The 22,523-nt window shown below is 40.0% G+C and overlaps 2 protein-coding genes across 3 annotated transcripts in view; one reads left to right on the top strand and one right to left on the bottom strand.

Moving 5' to 3' along the window:
- LOC118227036 (receptor for retinol uptake stra6-like) overlaps positions 1-10,640 on the top strand; it is a 29,106-nt gene extending 18,466 nt beyond the window's left edge. For both annotated transcript variants that reach the window (XM_035417119.1, XM_035417118.1), the window contains 8 exons: positions 200-362; positions 576-651; positions 2,649-2,782; positions 4,129-4,246; positions 4,813-4,914; positions 5,144-5,307; positions 6,498-6,635; positions 9,562-10,640. In XM_035417119.1, the coding sequence (XP_035273010.1) occupies positions 200-362; positions 576-651; positions 2,649-2,782; positions 4,129-4,246; positions 4,813-4,914; positions 5,144-5,307; positions 6,498-6,635; positions 9,562-9,851 (1,185 nt within the window). In that variant the 3' untranslated portion in view covers positions 9,852-10,640. The remainder of the gene's footprint in view (positions 1-199; positions 363-575; positions 652-2,648; positions 2,783-4,128; positions 4,247-4,812; positions 4,915-5,143; positions 5,308-6,497; positions 6,636-9,561) is intronic.
- A 1,500-nt stretch (positions 10,641-12,140) lies between these two features.
- LOC118226994 (immunoglobulin superfamily containing leucine-rich repeat protein 2-like) lies at positions 12,141-16,431 on the bottom strand. The gene is made up of 2 exons (XM_035417039.1): positions 16,154-16,431; positions 12,141-15,320 (listed from the first exon to the last, which is right to left on the bottom strand). Exons 1-2 carry the CDS (start codon positions 16,260-16,262, stop codon positions 13,171-13,173), a joined length of 2,259 nt encoding a protein of 752 aa, XP_035272930.1. The 5' UTR covers positions 16,263-16,431; the 3' UTR covers positions 12,141-13,170.
- Positions 16,432-22,523: the final 6,092 nt, after the last annotated feature.

Below are 22,523 nucleotides of genomic sequence, written 5' to 3'. Positions count from 1 at the left end.
TATGTAAGAAGAATCTCCTCAGTTGGGAATCTCTGTAAGTCAACCTGTCACAGCTTTTCAGTATTGTTCCAGCACTACAATAAGAAAAATAAAAAAAATCATTGTTCAGTTAACTAAGGAGATTTTAATTGTGCGGCTCTAAGTCGCCTTGTTATTTCACTGTTTGCGGATACTTACAGTCGCATCTTCTCTCCTCTAGATGACGCTGTTACTGGTATCAGCATTTGTGCCCACTCTCCATATTGTCCGTGCAGGGGTGGATGAAGATATCGCCTTCCTCTTGGCTGGCTTCAACATCCATTTGTCAGATGACCGGGCGGAGGTTGTGAAGATTGTGGTCTACTACATGTGGTGTGTTGAGGGTGGGTGTCTGTTTTCCTCTTGACTGTCATAAATATTTCAACAAATCATAGAGCCATCTTGTGGGGAGAAAAGGCCTCCAGTTGGCTTATGTAATCGATGATTGACAGCCTATGGTAACCCATTCTGGGGTTAACAGAGCCTCAGCATCCCCACCTCCCAGGGCTGACTTGTGACTTGTGACGTGACTTGTGTCATGTGACTATGTGTTTCAGTGTGCTACCTCTCTGCCATGACGTTATCCTGCCTGATCAGCCTGGTCATGCTCATGCGGTCCATGGTCTTGCACAGGTATGTACCTCACCCATCTGACCTCATCACTCCACTCAAGCTAGACCACATCACCCAAAATTATAATATGCCTGAGAGTGGTAAAATACTGACTCCAAAAAACAGGGAAGTGACCATATAGGCAAACAGTGATGACTGGGTATACTCACAGCATTCAAAACAGACAACACAAAACTACTCAAAGGAGCAGTGAAAGAGCAAAGATGAATGACTGTATCTGCACAGGTAAAACACAAAGGCTGTGTTCACTCACATCTCCCTGAGAAAATGAACCCAACAACACAAGGAATTCACTGGAAATGTGTCCATTATGTCATATTTATGGAAACATGTCTGCTGATGCCACTTGCTTCCATGTTTGCATGTATTTCTGACACACATAGACTTGTACTTGAAATTTGGCAGCATTTTGATACCCATGTGCCTAATGTCTATTTCTTTACTTTGCTAAATGTTTTAAAAAACAGATTATGAAAATTGGTATGGCCTTATGATGCATGCTCTATCTAGATAATGCAGTCTGATTAAACATATTATTACTACCATAATAATAATAATAATAATAAGTACTGGAGGAATGTATGCTCTTTTCTTGGCATGGGTAAGATTGTTGTAGCTGTAGCTGCAGTCAATTTGGAAGACCCACGATCAAAAGAATTACAGTAATTTAACTGCTTAATGATAAAAGCATACTTACATGTTTCAATGTCAACCTGTGACAAAAAGGGTTTAATTTCAGAAATGTTCCTAAGATGGAAGAAGGCCACATTTGTTACAATTTTAATGTGAGCTTGAATGGTGAAGCCAGCATCCATAATAGCCCAGAGATTCTTTGCTTCTGATTTATCTGACCGTAGATGACCTGTGCTCTTCTGTTATTTTTTCTTTAATTTTGGACTAATAATTTAGACTTCTCCATTGTCTTCATTTAACTGAAGAAAATTCTGTCACAGTTTTATATCCTTTTTCAGTCATTGATTGTGTGAATTTTATTGTGTGAAATGGATTAGTGTAAACATGTATGATGATGTATTGTCTGTTGCATATCCACACAACTTGTTAAATGTTCCTTATAATGTGTGACCGAAATAAACTGTATTAATTCATTCATTCATTCATTCATTCATTCATTCATTCATTCATTCATATCTTACACACTCTCTCTCTTTCACACACACACACAATCACTCAAACTCAAATGCACTCACACTAAGGGTGCATATATGCACTCACAGCCACAGACACACACACTGAGTATTTAATGGGATTTCCATCCGCTCTTAAATGGACTAGGGCAATGCTCGATCATAGCTAATATTAGATTAGAAAAATTTAATTTTTATTATAGTCTAATTGTGCAGATAACCTTTACTGGGGCAGAAGCAGTTACTGCCTATAAGAATGGAAATTAGGTGGCTATTAAACGCTGCAATGGCAAATTAGTGCTTAATGAGGCAGCAGTTTGCTTCTTTTTTACAAGTCTGTGTGTGCTAGTGAGAGTATGTGTGTGGTTATTCTGCTGTAGCAATTTACGTTTGCATTTTAGCATTGTAGGCTACTGCATTGTCAATGCACATTAATGTTTAAGTAGTGTTTTTACATTGTATTGGTGCATGTTCACATTTTAGAGATGTTTGCCTCATTTTTAAACGCATGTGTTAGAAGTTTAGGGGTGTAGGTTAATGCTTAGGTGATGTATTTTAAAATTTGTGATGTGTATGCTATCATTTTGGAGGTGCATATTGGCTTTGGTGGTATTCTTTGATGCATGGTAGCAATTTGTGTTATCTCCTTATTAGTTAATGTAAGCATGTTAGTGGTGTATGTTAGTGCTTTAGTGTTTGACCTTAATGTGAGTATGTTATCATTTCAGGTCTGAATGTTAGTGGTCTATGTTTGCTCATTAGTTGTGTATGTTAGCACTAAAGTGGTTAAATGATTGTGATTTGCTCTTTAGCAGTGTGTAGTGACTGTGATGTCCGTGTTTTGGCCCTTAGGTCAAATCTCAAAGCGCTGTACAGGGGAGGTGTGAACGATGTCCACAGCCGCCTGAAGGCCTCGCGACCCTCGCGCTCCGCCCTTGTGTGTTGGATGGGCTTCACCAGCTACCAGGCTGCCCTCGTCTGCATAGGTAAGCTTCCCGATAGGTTTCCCGTGGGATAAATAAATTCTATTGTGCAGGGCAGGACCCTGCAGATGTCTGAAAATTCTAGCACAGTGTCTCCCATAGCTTTATAGTTCCTATGCACTCAAAGCCATGATTTAAAAAACATTTTTTATAGTTGTATTATGTATAAAGAACAATTAAACAGTACAACACTGAGTCTATTTTATTCAGTTGAGATCTTACATGAGCCTTAATCCTGAAAGTTCATATGCTGGCCAGTACCGGAGGATTTGGTATTGGTCTACTGGACACCATTTTGATTTGGTGGGCTGCCAATCAGAAGTGAACTTGAAGGGAATAGACTGCCATGTCAGATTTACAGTTGGTATTGTTTTACTGTTTATAAATTTGGAAAAAGTAAGTATACATAGTTCTCTTGTGGCTTAATGAGAACTTTAATTTAAGCAAAGAGTGATGACACTGGGTCTTTAAGGGTTAAGGAAATGATGCAAGCATGTCAGAGGGCAGTCCAAGGCCATGTCATTATATTTGCTGCACAGTGTCTCAGTGAATCCTTAATGTACAAACACTCAGATCACAATCTGAAATGTCTCTGCTGCTCAAACAGTCAGTCAGTCAATCAATCAATCAACCAATTCATCAATCAATAATTCAGTCTTTATTTTAGTATAGCACTATTAAGTATTGTCACACGGCAATTAGAAAATCAGGCTGTACCTTGGAAAGAGACGGCTTAGGTAGGGACTAAATATTAATTTTAGAGGACACATGATGAACAAGAGGCCACACCTTGCTCTTTTTAATGACTCGTTGTAGACAATGCAGTTAAAATATGACAGCAACAGCCGGAATGCTTGTACATAAGTCTGCCCATCACCCATCATATTAAAGTCTGCATGTATAAGTGGATCCTTTGGATGTTTACATTGTTCAGTTAAATTCTTATTATATCGCTTCAGGGAATATCATCCAAGTGAATCATGATTTTTTCTGAAACTGCACTAAATCTCTCAGAATGTGGAAAAATAAATTCTGATCATCATTAATTTTGCATTATTATTATTATTTTATTATTATTGTTATTATTATTATTATTATTACTATTATTATTACTATTATTGCTATTATTATTGTTGTTGTTGTTGATCATTTGTGTACAGGTAATATTGTGAGGCTGAATCGGCTGACATTTACCATTTTTATTGTTCAAAGTTAGTTTTCAGAAGAATAGTTGAGGTATGTCTTCCTTTACTAATTACCAGTAATTAAAGTTACTTTGTTGTTATTGTCATTATCACTGAACTTGTGGGCAAGCTGTAACCCATACACACTTGAAACTGTCTCCATAGGGATGGTCATCCAGACGATTGTATTCTTCATCTGTCTCCTGTTCGCTGTTTTTCTCCTCATCATTCCAATCCTGCACGGGCAGAACCTCATACTCTTCAACATGCTCAAGAGCACATGGTCAGTCACCTTTTGATGACATCATCCCTATGCTGCAACAATATCATAATCATTTATCCACCCATCCCAAAACAATGAGGTGGAGGGATACTTTTGTGTTGCAGCATACCGTAGCTGAATTAGTGTTGTGTAGTTTGTGTGGCATGTATTGTGTGAAGTCTCTGATCACATTTTATGTTAACAGTTCTTAGTAGTTGTCTAAAATCTTTTACTGGGGACAGAAGCAAATATAATCTATACAAATAGTAAGTGGCGGGACTTTTGATATTGAATTTCGTCCTCTCAAATAAATGGTTGTTGTACTTTTCTGGGGTGCATGTGCTTTGTGCTCTGTAATTGTGGTGACACGTTCTTTATGCTTTGCTGTATTGCTACGCTCTGGTCGAAACCTTCAAAGTTTTGAGACACGTACCTCCGCCCTGTGTTTCTGCTACTACTGTTTCACGGCTGTATTTTGAGCCGTGGATTATGACCAGTTATTGTAGTGTGTTACGAGTTGTATGTGGCATATGACTTTTGGAATGTGCTGTGTGTCACCTGATACCATCTGTGTTGCTTTGCCACAGGCCCTATTGGTTGACGTTGCTCTCTGTCTTGGTTATTCCTCACGTGGCTGCCAAGCTGGCCTTCATCAAAACGGATGCAGGGACAAGGGACTTGGACAACAGGTACTGTTCATTATGATGTCATACTGCCCTACATATTGTTTCGTATGCCATGTTGTACGTACTGTTAGGACAATCATAATGCTTGAGAGTGATAAATCATTGCTCAGAACTGGCCGCAATTTTGAATTTCACATTTCAACATGTCAGGCCACAGGGTGTTGAACTCAGAAGGTTTGGGAACCAGTAATGGTGTAGTGTACGGCACTGAGCGCTGTTTACCTCTGAGCAGGAGCGCTCTGTTCCTGCTGACTTACCTCCTCTTCCTGGTAAACGTCCTTGTGGGGGCGTTTTTGGGGGCGTGGCGGTTGGTGGTCACCGCCCTCTACAACATCATCCACCTGGGCCGCATGGATATCAGCCTGCTCAACCGCGGGGCGGAGCCTTTCGACCCTGGTGAGTTCATGTCCAGTTATGATACCCACTCAAACACATTCCCATAATGTGAAGCTTTCATCTGGAGTAACCCGGCTTTTTCCCACTTTGCATATCATTTTGATTCCTGACAGACACAATGGGCCTCATTCACAAAACTTTTCCTAAATTATTCTTACTTTCGTTCTTTAAAATGTTCCTACAAAAAAAACAATATGAGATTCATGACACATGTGTAGACCTTTGTCTTTGACTGTTTGTAAATTTTATGCGCAATCCTTTTCGGGTGATTTGCATAAGGAAACAGCCATGAACAAATACAGATAAGAAAAAAATTATGAATGGCAAAATGTTCTTGATGATCATGCACATACGATCATCATACAATCGTACATGTTTCACGAATGAGGCCCATTGTCTTTTGTCTTCTCTGCTGAGCTCATTTTAACATACAGTTGTAATGTTAGATCTTCATGGAAACATTTTCAGGCAACACTTTGTCCGGCTTTTTTTTTTTTTGGGGGGGGGGGGGGGGGCGTTTAATCAGTTTTTACACCCAGTTTTACTCCAAATTTGGAAGGTCCTTACATTTCATGAGGAGCAAACTACCCTGTCCTTGCCAATTAAAATCCCCACCCCCACCTAAGTGATACCATAAGCAATTATTCAAAGCCCTGCAGAGCGCTGCCTACTATCAGCACTGGCATAGTCAGGAGTTCATATCGGACCGCAAAGCACCTGACCGCATTGTTTTTTTTGTACATTTCATATGAAATGGTTTGGTTTTACTGTGAGATTACTGCATTCAGTGATATGAATTGGCCCACCTACATTTACTTTATGCACTGGTGTGTCTCTTTCAGAAAGGCTGAGATATACAGTAATAGTCATCAAACTTGTTCTCACTTTTGCTTCATTGAATCACTTGTTTATTTATGAGGTTTCTTTCTGTGGAGAAAAGTGTACCAGGAATTAATCTCTGAAAAAATTATATTCCTGCATAATACAGTAATGCTGATGCTATAAATGTGACTTTTGTTAAAATATTGCTGGGTGCAAAACCCCTAAACCTAAACAGAAATCCTTGTAATTCCATTAAACCTGAGAGATAACACAACCACAAGGATGAAGCAATAATAAGACAGGCCAATAAGAAAATACGTGAAAGCTGCTTTTTATGTAATGAAATCTCTGTCTCTCTCTGTGTGCAGGGTATTCTTGCTATGTGCAGTATCTGAGGATAGAGGTGAACCAGTCCCACCCCGTGATGAAGGCATTCTGTGGGCTGTTGCTGCAGTCAGTCAGAAGGGATTGCAGTGCGGTAAAGAAGATGTGTGATGCAGAGGAGGGTCAGTAACGCTTTGTGATCTTACCACCTTCCAGTGTAATATTTGTGTGTTATTACCTGTTATGGTCATGTAAGCATTTAAATCTTAATAAAACCATCCATCCCCACAGGTTGAGAGCTACAGTGGGGAATGTCTGAGAGATATTATCAAATTATATAAAAATATTAAGGCTTTGACTGTAATGGGGCAAAAAAAGCCTTTAATTTCTGATGTGTAGATTTGTAGAGGTATAAGGTGGCTGCAGTGCTTGAGTCTCATTGAGACAGAGGAGTGAGTGGGAGTGAGTGGTTTCAGATGTTATCTTCTTGCCGTATTGGAGCTGGTACTATATGACCTGCACTAAGTGGGTAAAAACAGAGCCGTGGTGACACCAGAGTGCAGTCAGCCGGGCGCCGGCAGCACAGCTGAGGCTGATTGGAGGTGACAGGCAGGGTTGGCATGGCGAGGGGCGGGGCTAGTGGGAGTGCCGTAAATGAAGCGCTTTCTCGGAACGCAGCAGGGACACAGCATGTGGTCCCCGCGATGGTGCCGTGACAGTGAGCTCAGAACCACCGTCCTAGTTTTTCCTATTTGTAGAGTAGGCAGGGTATTTATTATGTATTTATGAAATTGCTTTTCTATAATTTCTTTTGTATTATTATGCATGTATATGTTCAGTTTCCTGCCCTGCGTATGGAGAATGTGGGAAATGTTCAGCACAGTTTGCCACATGGGAAATTAGTTTCCTCATTAGGGATCAATGAAAGAAAGTCCATCCATTGAGTTCAGTATCCAAATGCTTAATGCTTTTACACATAGGCACACAGACACACACATATACAGATGGGTGACAAATTAAAGGAAACACCAACATAAAGTATCTTAGTAAGATGTTGGGTCATTTTGAGCCGCGAGAACAGCTTCAATGCACCTTGGCATAAATTCTACAAGTCTCTGGAACTCTACTGGAGGGATGGAACACCATTCATCTGAAAGATATTCCCTCATTTGGTGTTTTGATGATGTTGGTGGAGAGTGCTGTCTAACACATTGGTCCAAAATATCCCATAGGTGTTCAATTGGGTTGAGATATGATGACTGCAAAGGCCATAGCACATGATTCACATCATTTTCATATTCATCAAACCATTCAGTGACCCCTTGTGCCCTGTGGATGGGGGCATTGTCATCCAGGAAGAGACCACTCTCAACAAGATATAAATGTTTCATAATGGCATAAAGGTGATCACTCAGAATAACTTTGTATTGATTTGCAGAGACCCTTCCCTCTAAGGGGACAAGTGGACCCAAACCATGCCAGAAAAATGCCCCCCAAAGCATAACAGAGCCACTGGACCCACTCACTGTAGGGGTCAAGCATTCAAGCCTGTACCGTTCTCTTGGTGTATGCCACACATGCGCTTGTTCACTTGTCAAGAATATGGTGAAGGATGACTCATCTGACCGTATCACTTTTTCCACATCTCTGTAGACCAGTGCCCATGGTTTTTTTTACCACTGAACTCTCAAATGTGCATTTTTCTCTGTAATCAGGGGTTTATGCACTGCAACCCTACTATAATATCCCTCTCTATGTAGTTGTCAATGGACTGTTCTCGCTGACACAGTCTATTCACATCCTGCATTGACATTCTCAGTCACCTGAGGAAGAGGTGCTCTTCTGTTTTTCCTTACATATCTCACTAATGCACAAGCATCACATGAATGTGTGCTTTTGGCCACAATTTCCAACCCTATTTACTGATGTCTTTCCAATAAATCTAAATGCAGATGTCACTTTAGTCACTGTTCCTATTGAAACAGTAGCCAGTTGAGCAGTATTTGTGACTGAAGCTCCTGCCGTCAATAATGCCATTAATAATGCACCCTCTCCCCAAGTCACTTAGATCTTGTGCTCTTGCCATCTGTATCTAAAATCAAGGTCAACTGGGCCGGCTCAGCTTTTTTATACATGCTACAGAGCATGATAGGATGTTAATTGTTTAATTGTATCATGCAGTACACCTGTATGGACGTTTCTACGCTAATTTATTCAGGTTTTTCCTTTAATTTGTCCTTGTTCTGTATACATAGAGTGTATGCAATATTCATGTTCAGAATTTCAGGATTTAAATCGTTTATCTTGAATATGCTAAATTGACATTATGACATTAATTATGGACTCCTGTCTTAAGCAGATAGACCAGGTTAATTGAGTCATTTATGTCTCTGTACCTCAGAACTGGAAGCAGCTTAATGGCAAACTCAAAACACTCCATCAGTGCTTTACCATAGTAATGCGGTTCATATTCACTAATACACTACATACACTACACACTTTCAGGTGGCTTTTCTCTAGGTTGGTTTGAAGATTAAACTTCACATGTACTTTTATCCTGCACCTGGCCAAATACTGGTTGGATGTGCACACAGCTACTCTGCTGGGCTTTTACTGGGCTAGGTACCAAGCCTCATGGCTGAATATGGTGTCATAAAGCAAAAAACAAAATTGTACAACAACCAATAAAAGCACCTAAATAGCCAGTTGTGGGTTTCAAAAGATATCTTATCTGCATTATGGAGCTTGTACTGCAACACCTAAAATGGTAGACCTGATTTCACACCAAGAGGAATTTTACTCCCTTTTTTCCTGAGCAAAGGCTTAAATACTGAAAACAAAACCAAACTGAAAGTCTGTGAATTATCATATAAATAAGGAGAGAAAATAATGATCATACCGTGTAAATTGGAGCAGAATATTGAACTGAAAACAAAAAAAATTGTAATTGCTCATGCAATAAACATTTTAAGCTGTTCCAGTTAAAAACCAAAAAAAAAAACAGGAGGATGTTATGAATCTCCCTGACAGTGTGATGGGTCTCTCGTTCCTGCTCGGTAGAGAGCCGGCCTCTCCTCGCCTTCCTGACCGCCTGCTCCATTCCTTCAGGCATCCAGCTCGTGGGTCAGGAGAAGTGGCAGGCCAGGTCATCCAGCGCCAGGCGTGCGCGGGCGCGCTGGCTCCTCCTCCTCACCCTCGTGAATAACCCCACCTTGGTGGGCTCCAGGAAGCCCTTCCATAAGCCAGGCTCTGAAGGCCTTGTGAACGGGACGCTCAGCCACGCCTCTGCTGCTGCCAACGCCGCCGCGGAGCCCAGCAGGAAGGATGGCGGGAAAGACAGTGAAACGCCGCGCCCGTCTGACACAACCCGCCCACCCTCGAAAACGCACCTGGTGTGAAATTGGCTTAATGGAAGTAGACAAGTGACACTACCTTTAATGAATCACTTCCTAGCTTTGTGGCTTTACCAGGATATTATGAGGGGTTGTTGCTCTTTATATCATACAAACCTTTGGAAGCCCTTTTAAGGCCTACATAACTTTGTGAGCTTGGAATTATTACCTCTGTAAAACATTTGTAAAGAACAGTAGAGCTTTATGACAGATGTAGTAAATATAGATATACACATTGTTATGTAAAAATTAATTACATGAAAACATCTAGCACTACTTGTTAAATGTCTTAAAGGTGAACTTTTTTTTGACTCGATTAAGGTATTAAAACCGCTTTGTATAAGTTAACTTCCGCTTAAGACTATCTGTGTGGGGCTCTAGAGGCAGCAGCCGGCAGCTTCCTGTCATGAATGGTCTAGATCTGAAATGGTTTTCCATGTCAATCCACTCCCGCTGTTTTTTTTGTTTGTTTTGTTTTGTTTTTGCGCACTTATTCAGAACTAGACGATAGCGAAGGATGCACTCCATTCCAACCTGAAAGGCTGTTTATGGATCTATATAATGCTGTTTAATGGATTTCGTTTATTTTAAGCATCCTTCTGTTTTCACACTTAATGTAATATTGGATGTAGTAAGCATTGCTAATACTCACTTATAAAAAAAAAAAAGCAATATATGAATATATAATATTTTACGATTGTCGTGGTAACACGCTTTCACCAGTAATTTTATTGTTGTTTTCCTTTAATTATCAGTATTGTCTCAGGGTCAAAGGTAATGTTATCCAACACTTCACTCTTTGTTGCTCTTTCATTTCCTTGATGCCTGAGACCTCCAAAGTGTTTTGAACATTTAAGAATGAATGCTAGATGTGATTAGAATTAAAAAGGTTTAAACGAAAGCTGAAATGGTCTCGCTGCTGTGCCAAGATTTGTCCCAAAATATGTCTCATTCAACAGGTGGAAAAGTGTATAACAAAACGGCAATTTCACAGTGAAAACATTAGTTTACGCGTGTGAATGGGTACAGCGCTTCTAAGTATTCAGACGCCAAGAGAAATACGCGCCTTCCAGTACACATATCATATGCATAAGTTATTTACCACACGGAGCTACACCACTAAATGGTAAATGGACTGCATTTATATAGCGCTTTTATCCAAAGCGCTTTACAATTGATGTCTCTTATTCACCCATTCACACACACTCACACACCAACGGTGAAATTCTGCCATGCAAGGTACCAATCAGCTCGTTGGGAGCAATTAGGGGTTACTGTAGGTGATCAGGGACACTTTGACACGCTCAGGGCGGGGGATCGAACCGGCAACCCTCCGACTACCAGACAACCGCTCATTTATTCAGGTTTTTCTAAGGATCGTTCCTGCTGTGAAAAAATCTGTCAAACACAGCCGCTTTGCAACAACGTGGAATAATTTACAAAAATTAAGAAGCCTACAATTGACAATGATTTACAAAGTGCTCTGTGTATGAAGGTCGCCCTCGTGCTAATAATTGCGGTTTTTTTTATTTTTATTAAAATATTTCTAAGTAGGCTATAGTTGCGAGTGTAGTAATGGCAAGTCTGGTAAAACCAAACAAAAAAGCTAAATAGAGGTTTTAAATAGGCCACCAACCGTCGCCGTTGATAGCGAGCCTAATAGTTTACATTAGTTCAGCCATAATAAACTAAACGACTTGATTCCAAATCAAAACCCTGATGTGGATTAAGATAATACTCAAGCTACTGTGGGTTAAATAGGCTAGTCGTCCAGATGATTTAAGAAAATAATGCAGTTAATTTATTGCGACTATTTCAAGCATTAACTAAAACCGAATTTAATATCGGAAGGATTTCGTTTTCCTTTAAAAAATAAGTTTTTTTTTCTTTCTGTGAGATGCGAATAAAATATGCTATTCGGGTCACGTGCACTCGTCGGACACATGAATATTCTGTCCTGGTTGTATCGGTGAATATGCACGCGCAGAAGTTCTAAAAATTATTTATGTAAGATCGAAAAAGTCCACGTTTCATGTATTTACACGTTTACCATTAGCTACCTACAACAGATCTATTTGACAAAAGCTCGTCTGCACATAAAAAGCCACCAAAGCCACTAATAAATAATTTTCGTTTCTTTTGTCACAATTCGAATAGGCGTACATATAGTCCTACAATGAGACCTTTTCGACCATAGCCGTCATTCATTTTACTTGAATTTTACATATTTCATAAATAAAAAGTATGCGCATTACACTTTTGCATTTGAAATGATAAACAACAAAACAGCCGGACTGCAAATTTAACGTTCAATATTTTATTAATTTTACGTAGGCTACATTAACATATCAAAAATGTAAAGGGATGGGAGATCTTTAAAATATTGTTGGACAGTTAGGCACGTAAAATCCGCTATGCGTTGATTCACATTACACTCAAAGCCGTCAGACGTATTTTTCTTTTCTTTTTCTTTTTTCAGGAAAAAATACAATTAAAAAAGATTTTTATCGAGGTTACAGCACACAATAATACCCACATAAAAGCCATATGCACTATCAAAGCACATATAAAAAGACTGTTTATGTGTGACATGCCACAGACAAATATATACAGCTAAAAATATTCAACATTTCAGAAAAGAGCGAATCTTAAACTAACATTTTTGTAAATCCACAGTAGGTGTAACACTGTGTGTTGGCAATGACCGGGAATTTCCAGCATTTGCTTTACTGTCAGACAAGTAAAAAAAATAAATTTTATTTTAATCAGGATTAATAGAATTAAATTCACGCGAGTTCAAGCCTCTGCCTGCTAAAAAGCAAGTCGCCTAAGCCTGCTAAAAAGCAGGCGTGAAAAACACAATGAGAATGAATGGCATTCCAACGCGCTGTTTGTACTACGTGTATATTCCTCGGCTTTTACCGGTTCTGATCGGATATTTATTTCACAATTTTCAAATTGTCAGAAGGCAATGTTTTACGTTCTGAAAATGGCGAACGTTAACCTTTAAATGAACAAAACGTGTCCACAAATATGCCCTTCAAGAGTGTTCGGACCCTGTTTGAATGAATGATCACTTAGGGACCTGTGACGCCAAATATAAGGCAATTTATTACAGGTGTGTATCCCATTGAACTTGTATAAAGCATTAGGTTATTTTTAACTGCCACTCTGTGATTAACGGGTGAACCGCCTTTCGCTCTAAAAAATACCCAAGACAATGACCGATCTAATTGCCAGTTATAAAATTTGGTTTAAAAAAAAGAAGAAAATTACAGGCTGGCACCAGGAGCTGGCTTCAGTTTTGAAGTTCCCGACCACAGAGTCAAGAGTCAGACTGTTTGTAGTTGCCATTGATTTCTTCTGAGATGTTCACCGCCTCTGCCCCGAGAGGTAGTCGATCGCTGTATTCGGAGCCCACTTCAAATTCCTCCTGGTTTGTTTTGGAATGGGACACAGGAATGGAATCCGTAACTACACTGCCCTCTGTGTCTCCTTCCTCACCCTCTTCCTCACCCTCAACCTCGTTTTCCACCTCCCCCTCATCCCCCTCACTCTCACCAAACTCACTGCCATTATAGTTCTTCTCAGATTTCACAAAAGACGCTCCGGGATCAAAATCGGCAGCCACTTGCTTCTCTATCTGATCCGGATTCTGCGTCTTCATGATTAGTTTGTAAGTCTTCCCTTGATATTTGTGAAATAAATGGCAGCACATGGCACCCAGCAAGGGGATGGTAGCCAGCACCAGCAGAAATATGCTGACCGCCACTATGATCAATAAGGACGGGATCTTCTTCCGGGTAGTGAAAACAACTTGGACCTGGCAGTCCGCGCCTCCGTATGTGAGGCAGAGTGTGTAATTGGTGCCAGCCTGAAGGCCTTTGAAGCCATAAGCATTGACACCCTCTTCGATCCTTGACCACTGTACCACAGAATGACCATTGCCAGTCTTTGTGCACAAGTATAATAGGTCTAGAGGGACTTTACTGTCTGCTGTTTGGTAAAGGTAAAAAGGTTCTTTATTTACAGTTTCGAGTTCTTGGGAAGGACTGAGGACATGTAGTGTGGCCTTGGTGTTAGGCAGTTGAAGAGGGTTTAGCTGGACCTTAGCTTCGGTCTCTGATACTTCCAAGGCAATGACACCGAAATCAAATGAGTACTGCTTCAGCTCGTCAGAGCTCAGATTGAAGGCGTGGTTGGAGATATATTGGGTTCCTCCATTCACACCACACTTGTTGGTAAATGGTGGGTCTTTGTTGTCCTTTTCTGCCTCATTATCAGTGACATAAGTTGATCCAATCAGTGCATTCTTTCCCTTTTCTTCAGACTTGGGCCAGCTGATTACATTGTTATCAGAGGTCTTGGGGCCCGAGTGATGGCCAAATTTATCTACTGTTGTGTCCAGCATGGAGTTGGTGGCGTGTTTCTGGCTACCAGCAACCACCACTTCGACGGCACTTCCTGCCTTGCCCACCTCGTTGACAGCCAAGCAGCTGTAGTTGCCATCTTCCTTTTTGCTCATGTGGGGGATGATGAGAGTACCATTTGCAAACACGAGAAACCGATTTCCATACTGTTGAGTATTCAAGGGTTGGTCATTTTTTTTTGTGCCTTTAGTGGTCAAACTGAACTCTATGTACTGGTTTCCAGCAAGTATTTCCCACTTGAGGTCTGGTCTGGGGTTCCCATTGGATTCACAGTTCAGGATCAGCATGAAGCCCTCATAGAGCTCAGTGTTCTCAATGTCAGGCTGGTAGGTTATTCTGACTGTCGGGGCCATGCAACCCAATCTGGGCATTTTTGCCACCAGCGCACCTTTCAGCTGCTCAGGAGCCTCACAGAGAATAGAGTCAGTCTCTGGGACATGGACCTTAGACTCTGCAATCCAATCCCTCAGCCATTCCAGCTTGCAAGCGCAGGTGAACGGGTTGTTGTGGATTTGTAAGTGGGACATCAAGGCCAAGGAGTCAAATGTCCCCTGCTCAACTGTGGTGAATTTATTGTTGTTGATGCGAAGAGACTTCAGGTCTTTGAGGTTGGCAAAGGCATCTTTGGGCAAGCTGACTATTTCATTGTTGTTGATCTTCAGCATCTGTAGGGAAGTGAGGTTGAGAAAGTCCTCCCATGGGAAACTGACAATCTTGTTATTGCTGAGATCCAGGTTGCGGAGCTGGACCAGAGGGGTGAGTGTGCCCCTCTCTATGGTCACAATCTTGTTGTGGCTGAGCCATAGGTTAGTCACTTGGATAACATTCACGAAGTCCTTCGACTTCAGTGAGGTGATTATGTTGGCGGTGAGACTGAGTGTCTTTGTATTGGACGGAAGCCGCGCGGGCACCTCTAGCAGTTGTTTGTAGGCGCAATTAATAACTTCATCCTTACACTCGCACACCTCAGGGCACGCTCGTGCAATCCCAGCAATAGCTGCCCACAGCGCGAGCCAGAGGAGGTACGTCGCTGCCATTTCAGGACCTGTGAGGGAATAGAATATTAATGACCATCATGTTTTATTATCTTGAAACAGATATTATGTATGTTAAACATATACTTTTGAGAGGAAAAGAACAAAATAAATATTTCTGGGAAACTATGTCACTGTGACAGGGCAAGGGATAATTTTTCCTATGTGGATTAATACATTTTTTTTTTACATTTCCGTCTAGCATAGGCTATTTTAACTTATGGATCGAATAACCCGAAAGATTTAGATTATGATACAGCGTATCTTTCTGTGGTTTGCATGTAATTATGTGCTTTTGCACACCTAAAATGTACGCATCATTAATACGTATATGGAATCACGGCATGTGCAAAAATACATCCAACATGGCAACACTGATTCATATAGCCTATCATATGCAGTTCACATTTTTTGTATGCAGTTAATCATATTCTAATTCTAAACGCACTTTGTTTTGATTGCTAACTCGTTTGAATTCTCTGTCCTTGGTTCTGAAATGCAGACTTCATATGGTCTTTTCATGAATTTCTCCAACATTTTCACTTCCGCGTAACGATGTAACCTAGCCTACTATTTGCCAGCCTATAATTTCAAGAAGCAAATCATTCATGAAATCAATGATACCAACATGCTTCTATTGCTGTTTTCTGGAGTAAATATATCCAGAGAAAGTTTAATTGTGTTAAAATTAGGGAACTGCAATGTAGAAAGTTTTTTTCCAAAGAAAAACAAACGGCATTGCATGCAGTACATTCACATGCATTGGATAGCCTACAATTTCCAGAAGTGTCATTATATGAACGCGCAGCACACTTGTGCTTGTCTTCTTTGAGGAGGGTCTTACCTGTGTGGTAGTACGTTTTCCTATCCTTATTGGCTTTGAGATCGTCGGGCACTTTTGCGAAATACAATAGAAAAATAGTTATAGATCGCTTGAAGTATGTTTTTCCCATATAGTAAATCCGCTTACATTATTTTTGAAGGCGCGTACTACGTTAATGCTTTGTGGCGGAGGAAACATGTTTCTCCGGGTGAGATGCCGAACAGCCCGAAGGATGTTTTCTCCTCCCGGTCGACTTTGCCCAGGATTCGACGCGCGCTCCCGACTCCAGGAGAAAGGGGAGGGATTGTGAACGCGCAGCCTCTCCCATCGCTCTAGCGTTAAAGCTACAAGGCTATGCCTATTAATCGTCTAAACAGGAGTCATTTTCTCTTATTACCTTACAATTCTTGGTATCACCTCTGTCCTTTGTTTTTATTTAAATTTTTCTTTTAAGATTTTTAACACAAATCACTGACATCGAACCATACCTTTAACTTAAGACGGTATTTTAAAACGCAAATGTGCATTAAACGTCTTTAAAGTGATTTTACTTGGTTCATATAAGCCTGCAGTTATCTACAATAGACTATATAATGTATTTAGATACTGACGTAAAACATTGGAATTTATACGCGACATTATGCAGATTTGTTTGATTTTAAATGAATCAGTACCAGCCAAATATAGCATGATCTATATCCATAATTGGCATTAACCTGTAAAATTAAAATGCATATTGTATCAGTTATGTAATAAATTAATGTCTAATTTATAAGCCTAATTGCACAATACTGAAATTAGTCTGGCTGCTATAGCAGAGTTATTCTATTAGGCTTTTATCCACGCAGTAAGGCTTTGTACAGGTCGTCTCGTCTTAAATTCACCTCATACTCATGTGCAGAATACCAACAAATCGGCCAAGACTATTAAATTTGATTTATCGCAGTGTGTTTACGGCCAACAGTGTGTGCTATTGTTGATTCTGTTTTGAAACTCGGTCTAATCCATGCATATGAACATAAAATCGATACAAGACCGGAAGGTAACCCTGAACTGTTAACAAACACGGTTTTCTTTCTTTTCGGTAATTCTGTGTTGGTCAGTCGTCAGTATAACGTCAGAAAAGCTTCGTAAATCGCTCTGATTTGTTATGATAACATTTCGACTGAATTTTATGCTAAATGCAGCTCTGCTTTTCTAAATCGGCATACTGTTCAGATAACACATGGCAATAGACAAGACGGTGTGCTAACTCAGTTAACACATTACGCCATGCATGACAGCAAAGAACGTGTAGCGTACTGCAATCGAAACGACAGCGGATCATATTCATTTTTAAGTAACCTGTTTTAGGCTCTGTGTGTGCGCGCGCGCGTGTGTATGGTAATTTATATTAGAACAACGTTTATTATTAGATAGGCTATACGTTATTTACATTTGCATTCTTAGTTCACATTGGCCCAGAAATAGGCGCTACTATTGGCAAAGTTATCAGGTCCAAGTTCATTTTCATCATGACAAAGGCTGTAGTCTTTTAATCTTACTTATCAGTATTTGCGAGAAAAATGGCCCCAAACTGCCCCAAACTTTGGCAATATTATTTTTATTACTTGAGAGGCTCCTAAAATTTTTTTTAAAAAATCATAATACTGGGATCCTTCCTGCGACAGCGTCAGAACCTTGGACATAGGCTACTGTATTTTTTTTTCGGAATTAAGAACGGGCTTCCTTGTAACATTAGGGCACCGCCAAAGATAACAGTGATAAGGTTATAAAAAAAATAATTAGCCAACTGTGATTTGTCAAACGAAATATAGGCGTGGATAACACCCTTACACTCCCACGATTCAGAATTATCAGAACGTGGGAGCATCCATTTCCCCTGACACGCGCTGAACGGACGGGAAGAGAGCTTGCGGACAAAAATTAAACTAAATCTTGGAGGCCAGCGGAAAATTACTAATAGTGAAATACACATTTACAAATAAACTGAAACGTTTTGAATAATAAAATTACGAATGATTTAGGACCGTTAACATGAAATACTGACTCTAGAACTTTTACGATTGTAAAAATTTAAATATTTTCCAATTCATGTTTTTATGTTGATGGTTAACTCAACTGCATCATGTTTATGTAACCGTTATAAATGAAACAACTTATTCTTCGCAAGGTTCGCCCGTTCAATAAAAGCATTTTTAGGCTGGACATGCTTCATTTGTTGGGAAAGGGCGACCTCTACTGTATAAGCCTGAGACTTATCAAAAACGTCTCCAGGAGACCTGGGGCCTCATTTATAAAAATAATTACAAAACAATTACAAACAGTACACCTCCACACATTCCACGTTACCATACATTTCCTGTGTTGGTAACATTAGGGTATCTACTTTATTTCCATAAGAGGTCATTTCAAAATAATAACTAAGAGACAGATTTATTTCAGCTTTTATGTACTGTATCAGATTTTAGTACTAGTACTAATATTAGTACTTGGTGGCATTGCCTTCTAATTGCTTAACTTGAATCAAGCGCTTGGGGTAGCCTTTTACAAGCTTCTCATAACACTCTGTTGGAATTTTTTACCATTCCTCCCGACAGAACTGTTGTAACTCAGTTTTGTGGGCCTTCTTGCTCGGACAAGCTTTTTCTAGCTGATGTCTTGAGGTGTCACTTCAGTATTTCTGGATAATCCTCCTTCCTCATGATGCCATCTATTTTCTGAAGTGCACCAGTCCCTTTTCCAGCAAAAAAACCCCACAACATGATGCTGCCACCCCCATTCTTCACAGTTGGGATGGTCTTCTTCAGATTCAAAGCCTCACTGTTTTTCCTCCATACATAGCGCTGATCATTATGGCGAAACAGTTCCATTTTTGTTTCATTTGACCAGAGAACACTCCTCCAAAAGAATAGGTGTTTATCCTGGTGATCACCTGCAAACTTCATTCAGGCTTTTTATACCGGTCTTGGAGTAGGGACTTCTTCCTTGCGCGACAGCCTTTCAGGCCATGGCGATGAAGGATTCTCTTAATGGTGGATGTACATACTTTGGTACCCGATTCCTCCAATTCCTTCACCACGTTCCTTCGTTATCATCTTGGGGTTCAGAACCTTTCAGACCAAAGTTTGTTCGGCCCTGGGAGTTCATTTGTGCCTCCTTCCTGAATGATGCAGTGTCTGTGTGGTCCCATGATTTTTATATTTGCATACAATTGTTTGTACAGATGCTCATGGTACCTTCAGTTGTTTGGAAATTGCTCCTAAGGAGGAACTAGACTTGTGGAGGTCCACAATTTTTTTTTCTGAGATATTGACTGAGTTGCTTAGATTTTCCCATGATATCAAAGGCAAAATGGCAGTGGCTCTAAAGGTAGGCCCTTAAATACAGCCACAGGTGCCAATGAACTCCTAATTATGACAACTGGCCAATCAGAAGCTTCTAAAAAGTCATTACATCAATTTCTACAATCTTCCAGACTGTTTAAAGAGACAGTCAACTTGGTGAATGTAAACCTTTGACCCACTGGAATTCTGATATAGTGAATTAAAGATGAAATAAATCTGTCTCTAATCAAAATTTAAAATTACCACTGATGTGAACAAAGTAAATGCCCTAATTGACTTGCCAAAAGAAATGTATGGTAACATGAAATGTGCGGAGTTGTGAAAAACTGAGTTTGAATATCTTTATCCTAGTTGTATGTAAACTTTTGGCCGCAACTGTATGATTAAAGCAGAAGCCACCAACTTTTCTGGGTTAGCCTCAATACATACGCACTTTTGGAGTAGCAATGAGACAAAAAAAAGAAGTTTGGGGAACAGTATAAAGGCAAATCCATATGGCCCGATGTACATTAGAATTGACATTCAAATTTATATTTAGGTGACAAACAAACAATACTCTATTGTTGACATGTGATTGCCACTTAACTCAATTGGGACATTGTCAGCCAGACCTTGTTAGTAATACATCTGTACACAAGGGGGAAGCATTGTTCAGAAAGTGTTGAGGGAACGACTTTTAAACAGACAATTGCAGTGGATGCTTTGGTGTCCATGACCAAAGTACATTCACCCTGATATATGTTATTTAGATTGTCTTATGTAATATGGGTCATAACGACTTGATGACAGTGTAGAATTAAAGCAATGGTTTAGGGGCATCTCACATTAATTGTGTACCAAAAGAGAAAAGCCTCTTTGAAATTACTGTACCTGCTGGTTTGAGAGTAGAGACATCAGAATGCATGAAATGTACAATAAAACTGAACAATTAAAAAATAATATTAAACACTAGACCAGCTGATGCACAGCACATCTGTAACAATAAGTAGCACCAAAAGGGACAGAGAAGCTGCAGAGAAGCTTTAACTCCAATGTACTCCGAAAGAAACCATGTTTCTTTCAAACAGTACACAAATTCCTATCTGCAAGCAAGTTTGCATGCTTAGCAAAGCTCCTGTTGGACACGGTTCTAGGATTTGCAAAGAACTGTTCTTCTGAAATTGATAACTACAAATTATTTTAAATAGTACACAGCACAGCAATGGAACTGGAGTTCTGAAGCAAGCGATGCGACCTGAAAGCAAAACAATACTCGTTCCGACCAACTCTTATCAATGCAAAATGATCTGTCGTTATATATGCTGACAGTTTATATCAACCATCATCAAGCATGCCAGGACACAGTTAGAAATTAACCGTGATTAAACTGAATAACAAAATATAAACCATATAGTTCATATACCATTTTGTTTCAGTTTATCTGAAAAAAAACTGGTGAGCAAAAGGATAGGCTTCTCATTTACAGATAGACCAGAGAATATTAAGGCACTGCCCCACACCTGGATTTGAGGACTGCACTGGTACCTGTCACTACTGCATGTCCTGGCATGTTGTTCCATGCATCAACAGTTCTATGGAAAGAAAGGTATCTGTTTGGAAACAATTTTTTTGCAGCAATTCCGTCTCATTCTGCTGACAGGAAAACCATTTATTGTTCACTTTGCAAAACCTTTTTTTTAAATTCTTGTTTGCTTTTCATACGCACAGAGGGAATTCGCTTCTTTCTCCAAAGCAGAAAAGGCAACTGATATTATGCGGGTGTCAGATTTGGGTTTCAGCTGCCAAAGGACTTAAAGTGGCCTAAAAGTACATGGTGGAGAATACTCCAAAAACAGCGGTAAGACTAACACAAAACACATAGAGCAAAGTGGTGTCCAAACCTCTGTACTATGCTTTACCCACAGTAATCACAGCTCAAGACATTGCACAGTAAGTGTAAGAAAGCCATTCAGAAGACCATTGGATTTGAATGTGAATAGTAACAATCGGCAGTGTCTAGGTTTTTTGGGGGTGTTCCAGCACTGAAGTGCTAAAGTAACTGATCAGTAACTGAGCCCACACCCCTAGTTTCCGAGGTCTGAATGGACTGCTAATTGAGCTTGCACAATGTTCAGACAGTTCTAAGAACAATCGACTGCTGTTTGTGTTTAGAACAGTCATCCTTCGTTGGCATAATTTTGCACATTTTATATCAGCTGCTGCCTTCCTCATCACATTACTGACACAATCCGTCCACCCATCCCTGTGCAGTGTCAGTGTCTGTCCCTTATAAAATATGAATGCTGCTCTCCTTTCAGCTTTAAAAATAAAAGAGGCTTTGTTTCAGTTCCCGGAAGTGGCTGATACTGGGGGGTAATCATCCATGGTTTACTTGTGCGACTTCTGTTTAGGTGCACAAACCATCATCACCTGTCTGCCAAATCCATTCAATTTACACTAACAAATTAGGCATTGCACAGATGGTTTTAACTGAAGAAACTTGCAAAAGGTAAATTCAGCATCATAGGCAAGCAAGTACACAGTGAAATGTTCAGTGTTAATTCAACTATAAGAGTGCTAATTCAGCTCTTAACAGATAACGTTTAGTCCCACATTCCAGACTGGAACCAAATATTATCTGTTCAGATCAGCAAAGACACTCTGGGCACCTTCACAACCTATAGGAAATTCAGGTGAAGTCTAGGTGAGGCTATTTACCTGGTCTCTATCCAAGTCACTGCGGTTTTGATGAAGACACAGTAGCGTCGAAACGTTGGTCGTGTTTGCACATTAAATATTTAAAAGAAGATCCGTGTGCTCCAGTGCCTGTCTCCAGGTTAGTCCTTTTAAGTGAAGTTACCCAGAGTGTCTTTGCTGATCTGTATGTCTATTACTGAGAGCACCAGGATTCTGAAGAAGTTGGCTGAAGCGCGAGTGTCTCCACAAGTGATCTGTTCAGAGTTGAATTAACACTGGACATTTTACTGTGTGGTCTGTTCACAACATATTCCCACAAACATTTTAAGACCTCTCCTTTAATTAAGTCAAACTTTTGGACCAAATAC

The sequence above is a fragment of the Anguilla anguilla genome, chromosome 5, assembly GCF_013347855.1.
Source record: "Anguilla anguilla isolate fAngAng1 chromosome 5, fAngAng1.pri, whole genome shotgun sequence".
NCBI classification, from domain to species: Eukaryota; Metazoa; Chordata; class Actinopteri; order Anguilliformes; family Anguillidae; genus Anguilla; species Anguilla anguilla.
The sequence above is the reverse complement of the archived record's forward strand: the minus strand, read 5'-3'. Positions and strand labels throughout refer to the sequence as shown.